Source organism: Miniopterus natalensis, chromosome 12, assembly GCF_054644295.1.
Source record: "Miniopterus natalensis isolate mMinNat1 chromosome 12, mMinNat1.hap1, whole genome shotgun sequence".
Lineage (NCBI taxonomy): Eukaryota > Metazoa > Chordata > Mammalia > Chiroptera > Miniopteridae > Miniopterus > Miniopterus natalensis.
The window spans coordinates 47,655,516-47,672,263 of record NC_142092.1 but is presented as its reverse complement, the minus strand read 5'-3'; the positions used below and the strand labels follow the sequence as shown (position 1 = coordinate 47,672,263).

Here is a 16,748-nt window from a genome sequence, read left to right as displayed (position 1 = left end):
CCCCCTTTCTCACAGGATTTCCGGACAGCTGCAGGAGCTGGCCTTCCTCTGAAGTTCCTAGGCACCCTCTCTGTGCTGGCGGATAGGGAAGGGAGATGAAATACTCAGACTCCGCCTTTGTGTAGATCCTGGGTGATGGGGGCAGCCAGACAAGTAAATTATAACAATGTAGAGTGTTGTGGGGAGGGGGTCCAGGGTTGGTTGGGTACTAAAGGCAGCCAAGATGTCAGAACCTAGAAGGTAGTGGAAGGAAAAGGCTGCGGATATTCCAGCGAGGGGATAGGAGTGCTCTGTGTGTGTGTGTGTGTGTGTGTGGAGGGGGATGGACAATGATGATGGCACTGCAAAGGAAGTGCTTTAGAAGAGCTGCAGGACGGTGAGGGGTGCCTGTGCTTGTCCTGAAGGGTCTTGGAGTTTCAGCCTAAAGACTATGATAGGTAACTCTGAATAGCTTATCAGGAAAGAGACTGACCAAAGTGTGTGAAGAGGGCAGGGGCAGAATGGAGGCAGATGATTATCAGTAATCCAGACAAGAACTACAAGCCACCACTCCACTTGTGGTATTGGGAACTGAGGTGAGACAATGGATTCAAAAGGTACATTTGAGACAGAAATGATAGGCAACTGGTTTGGGAAAGGAAGAAGTTTAAAAATGATCGGGCAACTGAATTGTAAGGATTTATTTAGTAAGCAAATGGGAATAAGAAACTGGGAGGGACCAGTTAGTTCCCTGATCTGTGCCCTCACTCAGTTCCCCCCATAAGTGGCAACAGTGCAAGTTGGGAGCAGGTGAGCACTTTCTTGCTTCAGCTTCTCTGATTCCCATGCCAGGAGGCCTCACTTTTACCTTGTTTCCTCCCTGTTGGGAGTAGACTTTCTACTCTAGCTCTTCCTCCTTGAATTTCCCTGCATGAAAGGCCACTGTGCACTCCTAGGCCTACACTTCTGTCCTATACATAGCAGCCTCGGGCATCCACCAACCTCTGCAGACACATCTTTCCCCAGTAGGCCCCTGCCTTGTCCTTATGGCCCAGGCTGTGTCTGTCCTAAAACAAAAGCCTCATGATTCTAGAAAAGGAAAGACATAGCATGGCCTAGTTTTCACTGACACATGTCATCTCCTACTTTCCTGGACTTTTTGTAGGAAGCTGATGCCCTGGATCCCATGATTCTGTTAACTGGACTGATTGGTCTCAGGTCAAGGCCAAGATGCCAGCACATTGGCTGCTTTACTGTTTAGTGCTTATCCAGAGTTGCTTTGGGCTCCACCACTTACAAGGGTAGGGGGACTAGGGAGTATGACTGGGAGGGGTGCAGTGGGAAGAGCAGCAAAGGCCACTGGTCCAAAATATACCATTATATAGGATAGTCATTTTTACAGCTTTCCACACTTTAGCAGAATTACAAGACCCCAAAGGCTCCTATAAGATGATTTATTACAGACTAGCCAATAATCTCCTGCAACAATGGCACATACAATAATTAACAACAGCAAAGATGCTTAGTTTCTTGTTTAATGTAATGGCCAGTACAGCTGTGGACAATGCAGAGTCCTCAGAAAGTCCAGGAGGCTGTTACCAAGGATATTAAAGGACCATGTCACATCTCTGAGCAAAGGCCTGGGAAGTCCACATGACCCCTTGAAAGAATTTGTCTTTGACCTCCCAAGGAGTGTTGAGGCCCTCCCTACCATCCAGCCTGTACAGAGGGATCACAGTCCAAGCTTCTTCTGGAGGACTGAACATCTATGAGGGGATCAGCAGCTGACCTAATGAAAGGGAGTGAGGTCAAAGGCTAGATTCTTTCTACAGGGAGAGGACAGTGAGAAGGCAGTGGCCATAAGTGAGAAGGACTCCTAGACTAATTTCCAAAATTTTTGGCTTTGTTCGGGGCCTACCCAAGAAAAAAATACAGTCCTCTCTCCTGGATCCTTCAACTAGCCCTCAGATGCATACACATAATAACAGCCTCTCACTGTCCTGAAGCATCACTCTCCTTCCGACAGGAGTGAGGTAGAGGGACTCCTGGGAAAGCAGTCTCTGGCGTTTGGGTTCCAAAGGATATTCTGCTCAAGGCTCTGAAGCACCATATGAACCTGCTTCTGCTCACAACAGATATAAACTGGGTAAGGGATTAGCATAGCTCATTTCTAGAAGGTATCTTGTTCAGTTTCAAAGCCTTGTTCTCACTGGAGCCATACAAAACCAGTGGATTCTGCTCAAGGGACAGTCTGAATTCTATTATGTGTGCTCCTGCCCTGGCTATACTTCAATCCAGACCACAGGGCTCTGTGATACCTATAGGCTCAGCTGACTACTGAGCTAGCCAGGCACAAGCTCCTGGCCCTCTAAACTTGTTCTCCTAATGATTGGTACATAGGTGTCTGACTGGATAAGGTGTCGTATGGAGAGGGGTAGACATGGGGTGTAGAGTGGAGTTGTCTCTACCGAGAATGGCTGACACTCTCAGAAATATCTGTCCCTCTCTGTGAAAAATCTCCCTATGCAGTAACACCACAGCTCAGCTCCTAGCACCACAGACCTGTTGTTCAGGGATTCACAACCCTTTCTGTGAAAAGTAAAACTCTCACCACCCCCAAATTTTCCTTAAATTTCTTTAACTGAAGGAGTTAGTCTCTTAACTTGAGGACCTAAGCTGGCTACACAGTAAATCCCACTGGCCCTGAATTGTAGAAATGGTGCCATCTGATTGGCACAGGAGCTCAGGTGCTCAGCTCCCCTCCTCCATGGAACGAGACTCCGATTTGAGCTTCACAAACTCCCGAGCCACTTCATCATTGCTCCTCTGAGACAGAATCCGGAGAATGGTCATGCCTGTCTCATCCATGTGGATCTTCCGGCCCAAGGGGCACCAGCAGGCACAGCTGCCCTTGGCTGCCACATCCCTCAGAGGCATCACAGCCAGCCCTAGAACGCGATCCTCGCGGGCAAAGCAGTAATCTTTCACACATATTTGCAACTCATAGGCTTCTGGTCCCTCTTCATTTCCCAGGAGGCTGTGAGCACAGGGTAAGTGGAAGGTAGAAGGCCAGAAATGAGGGAATCAACTGAATTCGCCCCAGCTTGCATTCAGCCCATCCCTCCTCTCCCCTCTGAAGTCTGATCTCCCAGTTCACCCCCATCCCACAGTCCTACAGATTCCCCATCCAATAACTTACAAGTGAAATGTCTCATTGTACTTGGGGGCCCAGTTGTTGCTTTTTGACTTGGTTGTGAACTTCCTCTTCTTATCACTTTGATGTGGGCCAACCATGGTCACTTCCACAAAGGGTCGGAACATACCCGCTGTCTGCCACTTGAGGTCATTGGCAGCCACCACTGCCCAAACAAGGAAAACTTGTGAGGGATCCCACCAAGTGTTCCCAGTTCTTGAGCCCCAGGTGGCATTCCCCATGGAAGAGGGCTAAGCTAGAGGGCTGGGTTAAGCAGCCCTTGCTTTTAACTGATGAGGCCACTGAGACCTTTAAGTCCATGCCACTGACCTTTCACTGTGACCTTGTGCTCTCCAGTTCCAGGATGTGTAAACAAGTCCACCTGAATAGAGACTTCTCCAACAGGATCATCCACACCAGACCCTGAGGGACAGATGGACAGATGATCCCCCACTGAAGAAGACTTTATGCCTAATTGTTCCAGATAAACTGAGGAGTTAGGAGGCCACCACCCTACACCCTAAAGCAAGAAGCAGTCACCCACAATAGCCATGGGAAAGTAAGCAGGGGAGAAGTGAATAAAAAGGGATAAAGAATGAGGCTATGTATTAAAATACAAGTTAGGCTGACAAGATGTTAGGCAAAATTTCTTTCAAAAATGCATCAGGAATATCAGGTTTCTCAAATCTCTCTTATCTCCTAGGCTGCAGAATTTTTCATTGAAAGATGTTGGGAAAGGACAGTACTGCCACTCCGTGTCTTTGTCTGGAAACTATGTCCACCCCATGGTCTTAATGGAACAATGTAGATCCCTTTTAGCCAAAAGTAGCAACCTCCCACCTATCCCTGCATTCCTGGAGGCCCCTGCTTGGGAGGCTGCTCTGCTTAGAAAGACTTTATCCTACTCAAATTTGGACCTCTCCACAAACAGCTCCCCAATCCCAATGTCTGGCCAGTTTGCAGGTTCCCCCCAGCAGAGGCCTCACTCTGTTTTGAAAAAACACCAGTACCCTGCACCCCAGATAAAACTTCTTTGTCCTACGGTGAAGGGGAGGGGGAATTCTGAGGACAGAACTATTGTTAACCCTGTCCCAGACTATAAGAATACAATGCCCATCTCTGAGACTTGTAATAGAGCTTCCGAACTTTTGACACCTAGCTCCCCAACTCCCCAAATAAGCAGCTCATTCTAGTTCACAGGGGACAGTGTTTGCCCATGCTAGATTCATATTTGCATGGTGTATAACATACCCTTTTCCGGCCGAATGTCCTCATTAGCAGTAAACCTAATACCTTTCCCATCATGCACTGAGTGAGGACAGGAAAGTCAAGAGGTAGTAGCAGCAGGAGGACAGAGAAAGAAGAATCAGTTAGTGTTCTAAGGAGTTAACAGCCACTCAGAGCAGCTCTACACACATTCTGAGGGAACACAGAGATGGGGTAGGGTGGAGAGAGAAGTCAAAAAGCTGGGTCAGTGCCTGAATGCTCCAAATTAGATTTCATGGGTTGAAGATCAATCAAATCATGGGAGATGCAGTAGAACATATAGAGAGCAAAGATATCTAAGACCAATGCGGCACAAAAGTAAAAGATTATAGGCTCTAATTTCCTAGGCTCTTAAGTAATAAAGCAATGTGTAGAAAAATATAAACTTGGATCCTCCCTGCAGTCCCTACTTCTGCCCTTACTTCATTATCTGCTCTTACCTTGTATCTGCCCATTCTAGCCTCGCATCTTTATATTTAGCTTAACGCTCAATGTTTCTAAAAAGCATTTCTGGATTAATTCAGATCCTCTCTATTATAGGCCTTTACATGTACTCAGCTCTGTACATGTTTTCTCTGCCCCCTTAAGAAAGGTTCATAACTTATTTTGCTCTCTCTTCTTCCCACCCTTGAAATAAGAACAGATGTGGAAAATGGAGCAGTGCAGGTCTTGTGTTTCCTTTCACTTTCCATAAAATCCAGATTAACTGCTTAGATTCTTCTTCCTCTTCAGGTCAGCTCTATACTCTGGACCCAGAGCTCAGTAAGGCCTAAGCCTTCCCACTTCCTCCTCTACTAGCTTCACTCCTCAAGGAAGCATGCCCAGGTTTCCTTGGAACAAGCAATAACAAATACACCTGAAGGTCCTTCCTGGGAGGGCACTGTTCCAGGGCCAGGGTTTTAATTTAGCCATGTCTATGCAGATGTGTTTTGTTATGGATAGGCCTGAATGGATGCAGGGAGGGGTTCTGAGGACTGGAAGTCATTGGGAGAAAACCAGCTGCCTGGGTCTCCTGTGCATTAGCATCACCCATGAGGCTGGAGCTCAGCTATGCATAGGATCTGCACCATTCCTTCAGCTGCTCCCATGGTCTGCCTCTCTTCTTCTGGTCTATGCTGGAGAATCTGGAAAGTCTTTTGCTTTCTATCCCCAGGACAACCTCCAACAAAGGTTCCCAAAGCTATGAGTCATGAGTGTCTCAACCACTCATTCTCCAGGCTTCCTCAGTTTTTCCCTACCAAACAGGGTATACTATTTGAGCTCAATAAACATGCACTGGCCAGGCAATGTATGGGAAAAATTTTCCAGGCATATTTTCCAGGTCCCTGTGATTCTCCTGTCTGGTATGGGTATGGGGCGGGGGTAATTACTGGGGTCCCTCAAGAAGTCCTGGGGTCTGAGTTTGAAGGGATCTATGAAGAAGTATCTGGATCCTCCCTAAGGGCTAGAGGACACTGACTCCCTAGGGGCAGAGACATATCAGGAAAGGGAGGTGGAAACCCAAAGCCCTTAGGCCTTACCCTGGGCTGTCTGTGAGCGCACAAAGGTCTTGATGAGTGTATCTGTGGTCTGTGTGTACAGAGACAGGGCATAGCGTAGGGACTGTAAATCTGGGCTCTTCTCCAGGAAGGTTTTCTTCAGTCCATTGCCTCCTGCATGAAAGTATTGCTGAAAGACAAAAGAGTACTTGCTACTGCCTTATCCCCTTACAGAAAGGCAGCTCCCCAACACTGTCCTCAGAAAAATGACATCTGAACAGAGGCTCAATGAAGATCCCAAAAGAGGATGGTGAGGACAAGTCATTCAATAAATAACAAGATCAGGAATACCATACAGCAGAGTCACAGTCTCTCAGGTGAAGAGATTATTTAAGTATCTGGCAGGAAGGGTAGCGGATGGCCATGTTACTGGACTGTGGTTCTGAAGGATGGTTCTTTCTGGACAAGCCAAGATATGGGTAGAAGGATTTCAGGCAGAGAGTGGCCAGAGGTGCTCTTTTACCCCTCTGAATTCTTAAAGAACTTTATACCTATGATATACCTCTCCCAAGTGCCCTGAATCACAGTTCTTATGTATCTGCCTTATTACCTCCTTACCGGATTATAAACAACTTGAGGCTAGGAACCATATCTGATTCTCTCTGTATCCTTCACAGTACATAGTGCCTGGTGCATGTTGCCTCGTTGAATAAATAAATGGGTAGTAGGAAAAAATCCTTTGAAAACCCAAATGACTTTATAAGTGAAAGAGGGAAAGGTCAGCCAAATCTGGAGTATTATTAATTCCCAGTGGAAAATACTCAGGAATGGCAATGAAGACATAAGTAAACAGAATGTGTGCAATTCAGAACCCAGTATTCTAAGTCAATGGTGAGTCACCTGAGACCACACAGGAGGTGCCTTTCTGGTTGATCCAAGTAGGAATACAGACATAGCATAGAAAGAATCAGACATAAAAATCACTCTTCTGATGTGGGGTGGCAAGAGCCTGAGGGAAACCTAGTCTGGCAGAGTGAAATGCCAGGGCCAAGAGGGCATGGTAGTAAGACTGTCTGGAGGCAGGGGAGGTCTCCACCTTGATGGTGTCCAGGGCGAGGTCAAGGACTGCACACTGCTTTGGAGTAAGACTCCGTGTTTCCTCTCGCACCATGTGGTCCTGGAATCACAGAGAGAGCAACAGCGTCAAGACAGCTTGGGGCTGTCATGAAAATCTTGCCCTTACCTGCCAACCCACAGCTACAGGTTCTCTCCTTTCCCTCCTCTTCAGTCTCTAATGCTTGAATTTCCTTCCTTACAGGCAAGCCCCTTTCTTCACCACTGGCTTCAGAAGGACCCCACATATCTAGAGTACCTTGAGTTTGGAAAGATGGCTCAGCTCCTTGGCAGCAGTGAAGATCAGCTGGGTTCCCTGGGCAGAGAGGGAATTAGTCAAAAGAAAAAGACTCCAAATTCGATCAGGATGTATGGAGCGAGGTAAGGGAGACAGCAGAAGGAAGTTGAAGGGAAGTATCCTTACTGTGTGGTCAGTGAGTGGAGGCAGAACAATCATCCTTTCCATTGTGTTCATGACCACCCGCCAGAGCTCCTTTAGTACACGCTTCAGAACCGTCTTCTCACACACGGTGGCAAAGAGAGTGAGGCTGTAGGCCCAGGCAACAGGTAAGGCTGTGGTGGGTGAGTGAGAACCCCCCTCCCTGAGAGGCTCCTCTGTCTGATTGCCTCTGCCTTACTTGTCCCAGAGGAAAATCCTGAGTACTGTACTCACTTGCCATCCAGGAAGTCCATGAGAGGTCGGAGCACGCTATCTGCATCCTGAGCCACTGAGGCCCTGGCGTTGGGTGATGCATTCCCTGGGCCCCGCACCTGGCCCAGGATGTCGGCCATTTGTTTAATGCACTCATCAATCCGCACCTGGAAACTACACATGTGCCCATAGTGCAGCCCTCTCCTTCCCAAACAAACACTGTCCCTGGAGCAGCACCAGCTATTCAATCCTACTCCAGAACATTCATGGTGCAGCTCCAGCAGAGAGAGCCAAGAGGAGGAGTGGGAAGATCCACACACCTGCAGCTGGATAAATGAGTATGGGGCAGGGGATCTGGGATTCATCAGGGACCACATCTGGCTCTGAGGGCTGTGTGTTTTGGGGCCACTGACCTGTTTCCAAACACCATGCTGAGCTCATCCAAAACTGTATTCAGTTTCACCTGCAGCTCCTTCAGACTGTCTGCAGCTTCAGGGTCCAACTGTATCCACAGAAGGTGGGCTTGGCTAAGCTGGTTCTCTTACCCTTTTCTCCCCTCCTGTGCCCCCACTGCACCCTCCTTGGGCCTTTACCCCAACACCTACTCAAATCTCTCAGCCCAAGCCAGCCCAGACCTCAGGCTAAACTCCTGGCCTATACCCAGTCAGGAAAGGGTAGAGTTCTGTGGTCAGAGAGCTCAGGAACAAAGGGAAAGTACAGCAACCCCAAACCCTAAGACCTACCTCCTTGCCTCCCATGGCCTCAAACATTTTCTCCAGCTGGACCCTCAGTTGCTGCATGTTGTTCATCAGAATGCAGGGCTTTGGGGACAGATGGAGCTGCTGAGTCTTGGCTCCTTTTAGCACAGGACCCATCAGCCTAGGGTTCCTCCCTCTCTCACACTAGTCCAAAAGCCACAGGATATTTACAACAGGTATTACATGTGTCTGTCCCTAAGCACTGAGATCTGGAACCAATTCAGACAATTCTCCGTAAACGAAGGCTAGAAGCAAATGTTTCTGTTTTTAAGCAGGGTGGTGGGTCCCAGGTGTTCATGGAGTTATCCTTTATAACTCCTTGAATCTTTCAACCTTTTTTAATTAAAAAGAGACAAGCAAAGGTCTAGCTTAGTAGAGGATAAAGAACCAAATGGAGGCTCAGAGGAACTCCTGGTCAAGTTCTTATTCTGTGGCACAATCTCAAGTGAAGCCCTGCTGGGAATCAGAAGTCAGGGACATCATCCCACCCTCAGCTCTAGAGACAGCTTCAAAAGTAAGAATTCAGGTGTCTTCCACTCCCTTCTCCAAGGGTCCCAAGGCCCGATCCTCACCATTTTCTCCTTTGTGCAATAAGCTGGGAAGCTCTTTGATAAGATATCTGCATACTGCATCAGCACCTTCCCGATGGTCTGAGAAAAGAGGAGGAAAGGAGAGGGAATCCTTAGCTCTCCCCACGAGGATCTTGCCTGAGAGGTCACACCTCTCATCCTAGAACAATACACCATAGAAACAAAGTAGAATCTCACAGAAAGCTCCCTCTCAACACCAGAACAGCACTGAAACAAACCCATCTGTCTGCCCTAGACACAAATAAAGGAGAATGGGGTAACCCCAGGTTTCACCGGAAGGCCACCACGAAGAAGAACTGAGCTCAGGCCTGTGACTAGGCTGTGAGTATTGTGGTAGTAAAGGGAGGGTCATGGTCACCTTAGCAAATCTCCTCATGTAGTGGGCAAGGATGTTGGGATCTGGGCATTCCAGCTTTCGGATGATCTCAAAGCTCTGGTTGAGCTGTGTGAAGACGTCCACCACAGAGCAGGAAAAGAGTGCGTGCTCTGATGTCTGCTGGAACTAAGGAAGGGGACATACAGGGTCAGCATCTTCAGCCACTACCTTTCTCCAAGTTCACAGGGCTCAAAAAGGCTCTTCCCAACAGGGGTGGCTCAGTGACCTTCAACAGCCCTCCTTATGGACTCCACAGGGCAGGAACAGCCAATCTATCTAAAGCCCAGGAACATTTGCTAACAGCTAATTGCTGGCCTCAGCCCTGTGCAGCCCAAGGCCCTGACTTACCCCATCCTTCTTATCTCGTTCCAGCGCCCCATGCAGGAATTCCAGGGATACATCCTCATTCTCATCCAGCCATTGTAGGACAAACTGCTCAAACCACCTGCAGCCAGGAAAGAGAACTGGGGGCTGGGGGCTGGAGCTAGTTGTTAGCATATGCCTCATGCCTGACAGCTTCCCCAGACTGGAATCTTCTGGGAAGTAGGGCATGGTTTGACACTTTTCTTTTTCTACAGCAGTGCCCAGAAAAGGAGGTCTCAAGACTGGCTTGCTGAACCAAATTGAGGATACTGGTCCTGCCCACCCCCTAAGCCAGAGGGACCCTCTTCCCTTCCCTCCGTAGTGCCCACTTGATGACTCACGCTGGGTATTCCGGCACCTGCCCCTGGAAGACAGGCAGATCCCGTACATATTCATTGTGGAGCCACTTCACCTTGAAGTGTAGGTTCATGTAGTCAGCACTCTTACACAGCCGGTCTTTCTCATGCTCTAGTTAGGGAAGGAGGCTGGGTCAGGTCCTTGCAGTAGAGACCCTGGTTCCTGAGTTTTTCCAAGGCAGCAGAACCAGTCAGGCAGCTCTATCAGATGTCTTATAAAAAGGGTGACTCCCATCCACCTCCTCACAGCCATCTTCCCCCCACCAGTGAGTACTCTGCTCTCTAAGAGCCTGGCCTAAATCTTCCTTTAGAGACTAAGCCAAACTCCCAGATTAGGCCTATAGTCTTCCTGCTCTGGCTTTTGGAAGTGCCAAGTGAGGTTCTGGCCTCTGGTGAAGATGAGAAAAGAATGTGGGAGCTAATGCTGATTGGTGGGGAGACTGTCCAGGACTGGAGAGGGATGTCAGTTTTTATAATCCTAGTAGCTTAAATACAGGCTTAAAAATGCACAGATGAGCAGCTGTACATGACATGAATGGGTCAATGACAACACACAGAGACAGGGAAAACCAAAGTGGACCCAAGCTGATAGAAACTGCACTTGAGCAGCCATGGTGCAACAGAATATTGACATAAACCGAGGGGCCCCAGAGCAGAGCTGAGACACGGAAAAATGAACTCTCAAAGAAGTTTGCAAATAAGAATAGTCAGTTTAGAAACCATGGAAACACAGCCAGATGAAAGGGCGATCGTGTTATAGAAAATGGGATTCTCATTATGGACTTGAAAGGGTCCATAATCTCCAGCTGAATCTCGAGAGGGTTCCAGAAAATCTAGGACAAAGAGCACCTATAGCTTGCCCAGAGAGTCTGGAGCAGTGGCCATAATCACAAGTTCTCGTCATCTACCCCCTTTATAGATGAAGCATTAATTTGAATAATTAAAGCCAATTGTGTGTGCTTTGTCACACCAACCCAGAAGTTTTCAAGGAAAGCCAGGCCAGGCAGTCCTCAGTGTGAGAAAATAATCTTATCTATGTATTTAAGAGTCTACTTCTCCAGGGAGTGGGCCACTTGTGAACACCCAATGGGAGGAGCTGATTTTTGGGCTGGGGAAGTCTTAAACAGGCACTTGCTCTAAAGCTGGAGGAAAGAACCTACATCAACACTGCCATTTACATTATTCTTTTGGCTGAAGATTTGTCCACCCAAGACCTCTTGAGGCCTATCATTCACTATGCTTGAAATCCTTCTAATTTCTTGCTATACCATTCCCCCTGAACTTGCAGTTGTCTAGGAGAGGAAAGAGACAGCAAACCAGCTGCTTGGACAAGGGACCTGTGGCTCACTGCCTTGGGCACACCCTTACCCTCCAGTGCGTATTTCATGTCTTGGGCAAAAAGTTGCCACATCACTTCTGCGCTGACTTTTCCCACATTCAGCTCCTGAGGAAACCTGGATGATGGAAGGAGCCACAGTCAAAAAACAAGGCAAGAATCATTTGATTTGAGTTATCCCAAGGCTAATGTTCCTAGTTCTAGAGGTCCTATTGAAGAGAGGAGAAGCCTAGGAAACAGGGGTAGGCTCAATCTGCAGAAAGGGGGATTAGGGGCCAGTGGTAGGACAAGTGGGGGCAGAGAATCCCCTCAGGCAAAGAGGGCCCAGGGAAGGATGCCCAAAAGGCAGGGAAGTGAGGCCCAGAGGAGGAGTTGAGGCTGAAAGGCAGGCCCAGACTAAATAAACTGGAGGAGAAAGGGTAAGAGGTGGGCTATAAGGTGGCCCACTTTATTCACAGCAGACAGACACATACACACATGGTCTCTGGATTCCCTGGGACTCCTATTCCCAGAGGCCTCTCACTCCAGGGAGGCTGGTGCAGTCTGGGCAGGGCCCCCCATTATGTTTCCACACCTGTCTCCAGAAACAGCTACCCAGACAGATACAAGGGACAGAGGGACAGACGGACGGACAGGAGGAAGAGGTGGCACTGCAAACACATAGAGATAGGAAAGAAAGAGGTGTTAGACAGATGGACAAACCAACCACCTACCAGACAGAGCCAAGTGGGGCAATACTCACTGGTTCAGAACTAGTGTGTAGGAATTCTTATCTTCCTCTATGATTGACACAATGAGTGTGATGAGTTTGGGCCAGAAATCCAGATTCCGAATGCTGGGCCCTTGTTCCTCTGCAGGTAGTTCTTGCTTCTTGTTCCAGAAGAGATAGTTACAGACAGTGAGAGTTAAAGTAGAATGTGAAGAGTGTCTCTAATCTTCCTCTTTCTTTCACTTCCCAAAGCTCCTTCCTCTAGAATCACCTACGCTTCTAGAGTCTGTCTTTCACAAAACCACACCTGTAATGTCAGAGGTGACTACTGGGAGGTCCTTGGATACAAAGAGTTCATCCCTGAAAATTTCTCTCCCCGGCTCCCACGCCACTGATCTAATAAACTCGGTCAGTCTTGGAGACATCAAGATGTCTGTCCCCCTTCCTCAGGAGCTATATGTATTGTGACTCCTCCAGTCTCACTAAGTAGGTCTAGTTGCATGTGACCCACACGAGCAGCCCTCCTCTGACTGCTCCCTCCAACACACACACACACACACACACACACACACACACACACACACACATCTTAGCTCTGAGAAGCTACTTCAAATTTTGTAGGAACTACTGAACAGACTTAGCATGCATGTTGGCCTAACCTTCAGTGGGTTAGGACTTACCTTAACCTCTGGAATGTGATTAGGGGGAAGAACTACATCTAGGAAGCTATTTGCCTAGCTGGATAAGAAAAGGCCTTGGGGAGCCAGGAATACCCAACGGAGAAATGATAGTCTCTTTAATAAATAGTGTTGGGAAAACTGGATATTCATATGCAAAAGAATGAAATTGGATCCCTCTTATACCACTCACAAAAATTAACTTGAATGGATTAAGGATTTAAATGTAAGACCTGAAACCATAAAGCTCCTAGAAGAAAACACAGGGGAAAAACTCCTGATAGCAGCCTTGGCAAAGATTTTTTGATGATATCAAAAGCACAAACAGCAGCAAAAATCAATAAGTGGGATTACATGAATCTAAAAAGTTTCTGTACAGCAAAAGAAACAATCAACAAAATTAAAAGGCAACCTATGGAATGGTACAAAATATTGGCAAACCATTTATCTGATAAGGGGTAATATTTGAAATATATAAGGAACTCATACAACTCAATAGCAAAAAAAAATCTGATTAAAAAATATGCAGCCCTAGCCAGTTTGGGTCAGTGGTTAGAGTGTCCGTCCTTGGACTGAAGGGTCCAGGATTCAGTAATGGCCAAGGGCACCTACATCGGTTGCAGGCAAGATCCCCTGCCCCAGTCAGGGTACCTATGGGAGGCAACCAATCAATGTGTCTCTCTCACATCAATGTTTCTCTCTCTCTCTCCCCCACTCTTTCTGAAAAAACAATGGAAAAAATATCCTCTGGTGAGGATTAAAAAATAAAAATTAAAAAATGTGCAGAAGACTTGAATAGACATTTCTCCAAAGATGACTTACAAATGCTCAACAAGTACTTGAAGAAGTACTCAATATCACTAATCATCAGGGAAATGCAAATCCAAACCGCAATAGATGTTACCTCATCCCAGCTAGAATCAAAATTTCCAAAAAGATAACAAATGCCAGCCAGGATGTGGCGAAAAGGAAACCCTGATGCACTGTCAATGGGAATGTAAACTGGTAGAGCCACTATGGAAAACAGCATGGAGGTGCCTCAAAAAATTAAAAACAGAACTACCGTATGATCTAGCAATCCCACTTCTAGGTATATATTCAAAGGAAATAAAATCACTATTTTGAAGAGATATCTGCACACCCATGTTTATTGCAGCATTATTCACAAGAGCCAAGACATGGAAACAATCTAAGTATCCATCGATGGATGAATGGAAAAAGAAATGTGTTATATAAACAGGATGAATAATTCAGCCATAAAAAAAGAAGGAAATCTTGTCCTTTATAAAAACATGTATGGAACCTGAATACATCATGCTAAGTGAAATAAGTCAGACAGAGAAAAAGACAAATACTGTTGGTGGAAATGTAAATCGGGTGAGAATATATAATCTCACATATATATATTGAACTCAAAGAAACAGTGAGTAGAATGGTGGTTGCCATGAGCTGAGGGGTGGGAGAAATGGGAGATGTTGGTCAAAGGGCACAAACTTTCAGTTACAGATGAGTAAGTTCTGAGGATCTAAGGTGCAGAATGGTAACTATGGTTAACAACACTGTATTGTATATTTGAAAGATGCTATGAGAGTAGAGGTTTAATATTCTTACCATAACAACAAAAAAAAGGTAATTATGTGAGGTTGTGTGAACTAACCTTATTGTAATAAAAATCAAATCATCACATCGTTCACCTTAAACTTACACAATGTTATATGTCACTTATATTTAAATAAAGCTGGGGGGGGGGGAGCCTTGACTGGAAAGAGCTAAAGGAACACAATGGTGCACTCAGGAAAGGAGAAGCAACTCTACGTTCAGACCCCAGCAGGACAAGTAGGAGCCACCACAGAGAGGACGGAATGACTATGTCCCGCTGGAACAAAAGCAAAGTTGGAACCACCCAGAAGACAGGGATGGAGCTCTTACGTGGCATGCCATATGTCACCACAAAGTCTCCACAGCCCTTAATTAGCCTGCATTATTACCAGGAAGTAACTAGGAACCAGGACAGAATCCACTGAATGTAGATTATGCCTCCTTAATATCACTGAAATACATCTTTTCCTTTAACATTTTCTGCCACTACCCTGTCTCAGACTCTTATCATTCAAGGCTCTCCTAACTGGTCTTTGACCTTCAAAGATCCCTCTTCTACACAGTTGTCAGCAATCTTTCTGCAAGGAAAATCTCACTATTCTCTGCCCTTCAATAAAGTTCCAACTCCATAGCTTGATGCAAAGGTCCTTCAGACTATGACCTCTCTCTAAAATTCATACTTTACCATTTCTTTTCTGTTGCAGCCATTACCATATCACTACCAATACTTATTTAGTACTTGTTATGTGCTAGGCACTCTGCTAAGAACTTTACATGTGTTATCTAATTTAATCCTTATAACAACTCCATTGGGTAGAAGTGATCACCACCTTCATTTCACAGATGAGGAGGCTGAAGGACAGTAAGGTTACATAACTTGCTCAAGGTCATGTAGCTATAAATAGCAGAAACAAGACTCAATCCCAGATAGCTGAACTCCAAATCCTGACACTGCGACTACCCTAATTAAATTGCTTATACTTCTCCAAATTGCCATTTTATTCACAATTCTGAGCCTCCAAACATTCTATTTCCTCTATATGGTGTTCCCGTCCTCCCTGGTTCCTTTCTTTAATTCCTACTCATTCCTTAAAATTTAGGTTGAGCCTTTACCTTTCCTGAGAAGTTTCCCCTGATACCCTGGTCTGGTTAGATGCCTCTCTTCTGGGCTCCCAGAGCACACTCTGTGAACCTCTGGTATAGATGTAACAGACAACTACAACTACAACAAAACATAGTAACAATAATAAAAAACAATAAATGTAGTAATTGCCTCCAACTCCACTAAACAATGAGTTCACCCAAGGCAGAGATGTGTCTTAATCAACTTTACATCCCCAGTGCTCAGTTTGTTAAAGGAATGGATGGATGAATGAACCAATGATTGAAGATCAGTACAGGGAAATCAAAAAAGATACCAAGGATTTACTTCAGTGTAAATAATGAATAGTGAAAAAATGAGAAAGTAAAAAACACAAAAAAAAAACAGTAAGCAAAATTCAAAGGCTAAAGAAAGTCCCTGAATAGTTTATAAGCCCCCTTTCAAAGCCTAGGTTCATCTCATCATAGGGAATAGAGACTAAATATTCAGACAGATCCCTGCACAGGTCAAAGATCAAAGTTGAGGACAGTGTCTTCCCCCAAACAGAGAGAATCCATAGATGGATAGCAGAGAAGCCCAAAGCATGGTAAGCTAAACAAGAGCCCCAGTAAAACTTCCCATGGACTTCAGAAATTTTTACAAACCTTAAAAGGACGAAGCCTTAAACATAGGGCTGGCACAAAAAGTATATTTGGAAATGTGAGGAAGCAGGTGCCCCTATGAAGCATTACAAATTGAGTGTATTCACTAAAGGGTAAACATCTAAGAGATTTAGATTGTCCTCCCATCATTTGCTGTTCAAATCTGACTGCTTTTCAAGGTCTGTCTCAAATGCTGCTTGTTTTGAGTAGTTTTCCCCAATATCTGATCAAGAGTGATTTCTTCCTCCTTGGAAGCCCTTCAGTTTTATCTCTCTTTCAATGTCCTTATAACAAACTGTTTTGATTGGAGTTATACATATACTCGTGAGACTGTAAACTAACTGAAGGAGCACTATGCTTTCTTCAGACCTGGCCCAGAACAAACACCCAATACAAATTTGTTGGACTGAATGGAATCTATTCTGCAAATGTGTAGTCTGTAAGATACTGTAAGACAGGAACTGTGAGTAATCAGACACAGAAGAAGGTCCTGGCTTTGAAATGAGGAAAAAAAGAGATACTATTGGAAAGATCGAGAAAAATGTACAAAGTCACCCAGG

The 16,748-nt window shown here is 45.9% G+C and overlaps 1 protein-coding gene across 5 annotated transcripts in view; it reads right to left on the bottom strand.

The window, feature by feature from the left end:
• Positions 1–1,419: 1,419 nt before the first annotated feature.
• Positions 1,420–16,748, bottom strand: part of UNC13B (unc-13 homolog B) — a 144,701-nt gene continuing 129,372 nt past the window's right edge. For 2 of the 5 annotated variants that reach the window (XM_016222928.2, XM_087822758.1), the window contains 15 exons: positions 12,203–12,330; positions 11,493–11,578; positions 10,110–10,236; positions 9,754–9,850; positions 9,388–9,531; positions 9,012–9,089; positions 8,425–8,502; positions 8,095–8,183; positions 7,703–7,855; positions 7,289–7,577; positions 7,013–7,093; positions 5,959–6,106; positions 3,503–3,595; positions 3,179–3,338; positions 1,420–3,016 (listed from right to left, as the gene is read on the bottom strand). In XM_016222928.2, the coding sequence (XP_016078414.1) occupies positions 2,731–3,016; positions 3,179–3,338; positions 3,503–3,595; positions 5,959–6,106; positions 7,013–7,093; positions 7,289–7,577; positions 7,703–7,855; positions 8,095–8,183; positions 8,425–8,502; positions 9,012–9,089; positions 9,388–9,531; positions 9,754–9,850; positions 10,110–10,236; positions 11,493–11,578; positions 12,203–12,330 (2,037 nt within the window). In that variant the 3' untranslated portion in view covers positions 1,420–2,730. The remainder of the gene's footprint in view (positions 3,017–3,178; positions 3,339–3,502; positions 3,596–5,958; positions 6,107–7,012; positions 7,094–7,288; positions 7,578–7,702; positions 7,856–8,094; positions 8,184–8,424; positions 8,503–9,011; positions 9,090–9,387; positions 9,532–9,753; positions 9,851–10,109; positions 10,237–11,492; positions 11,579–12,202; positions 12,331–16,748) is intronic. The other 3 variants (XM_016222930.2, XM_016222931.2, XM_016222929.2) reach the window with 3 other exon arrangements.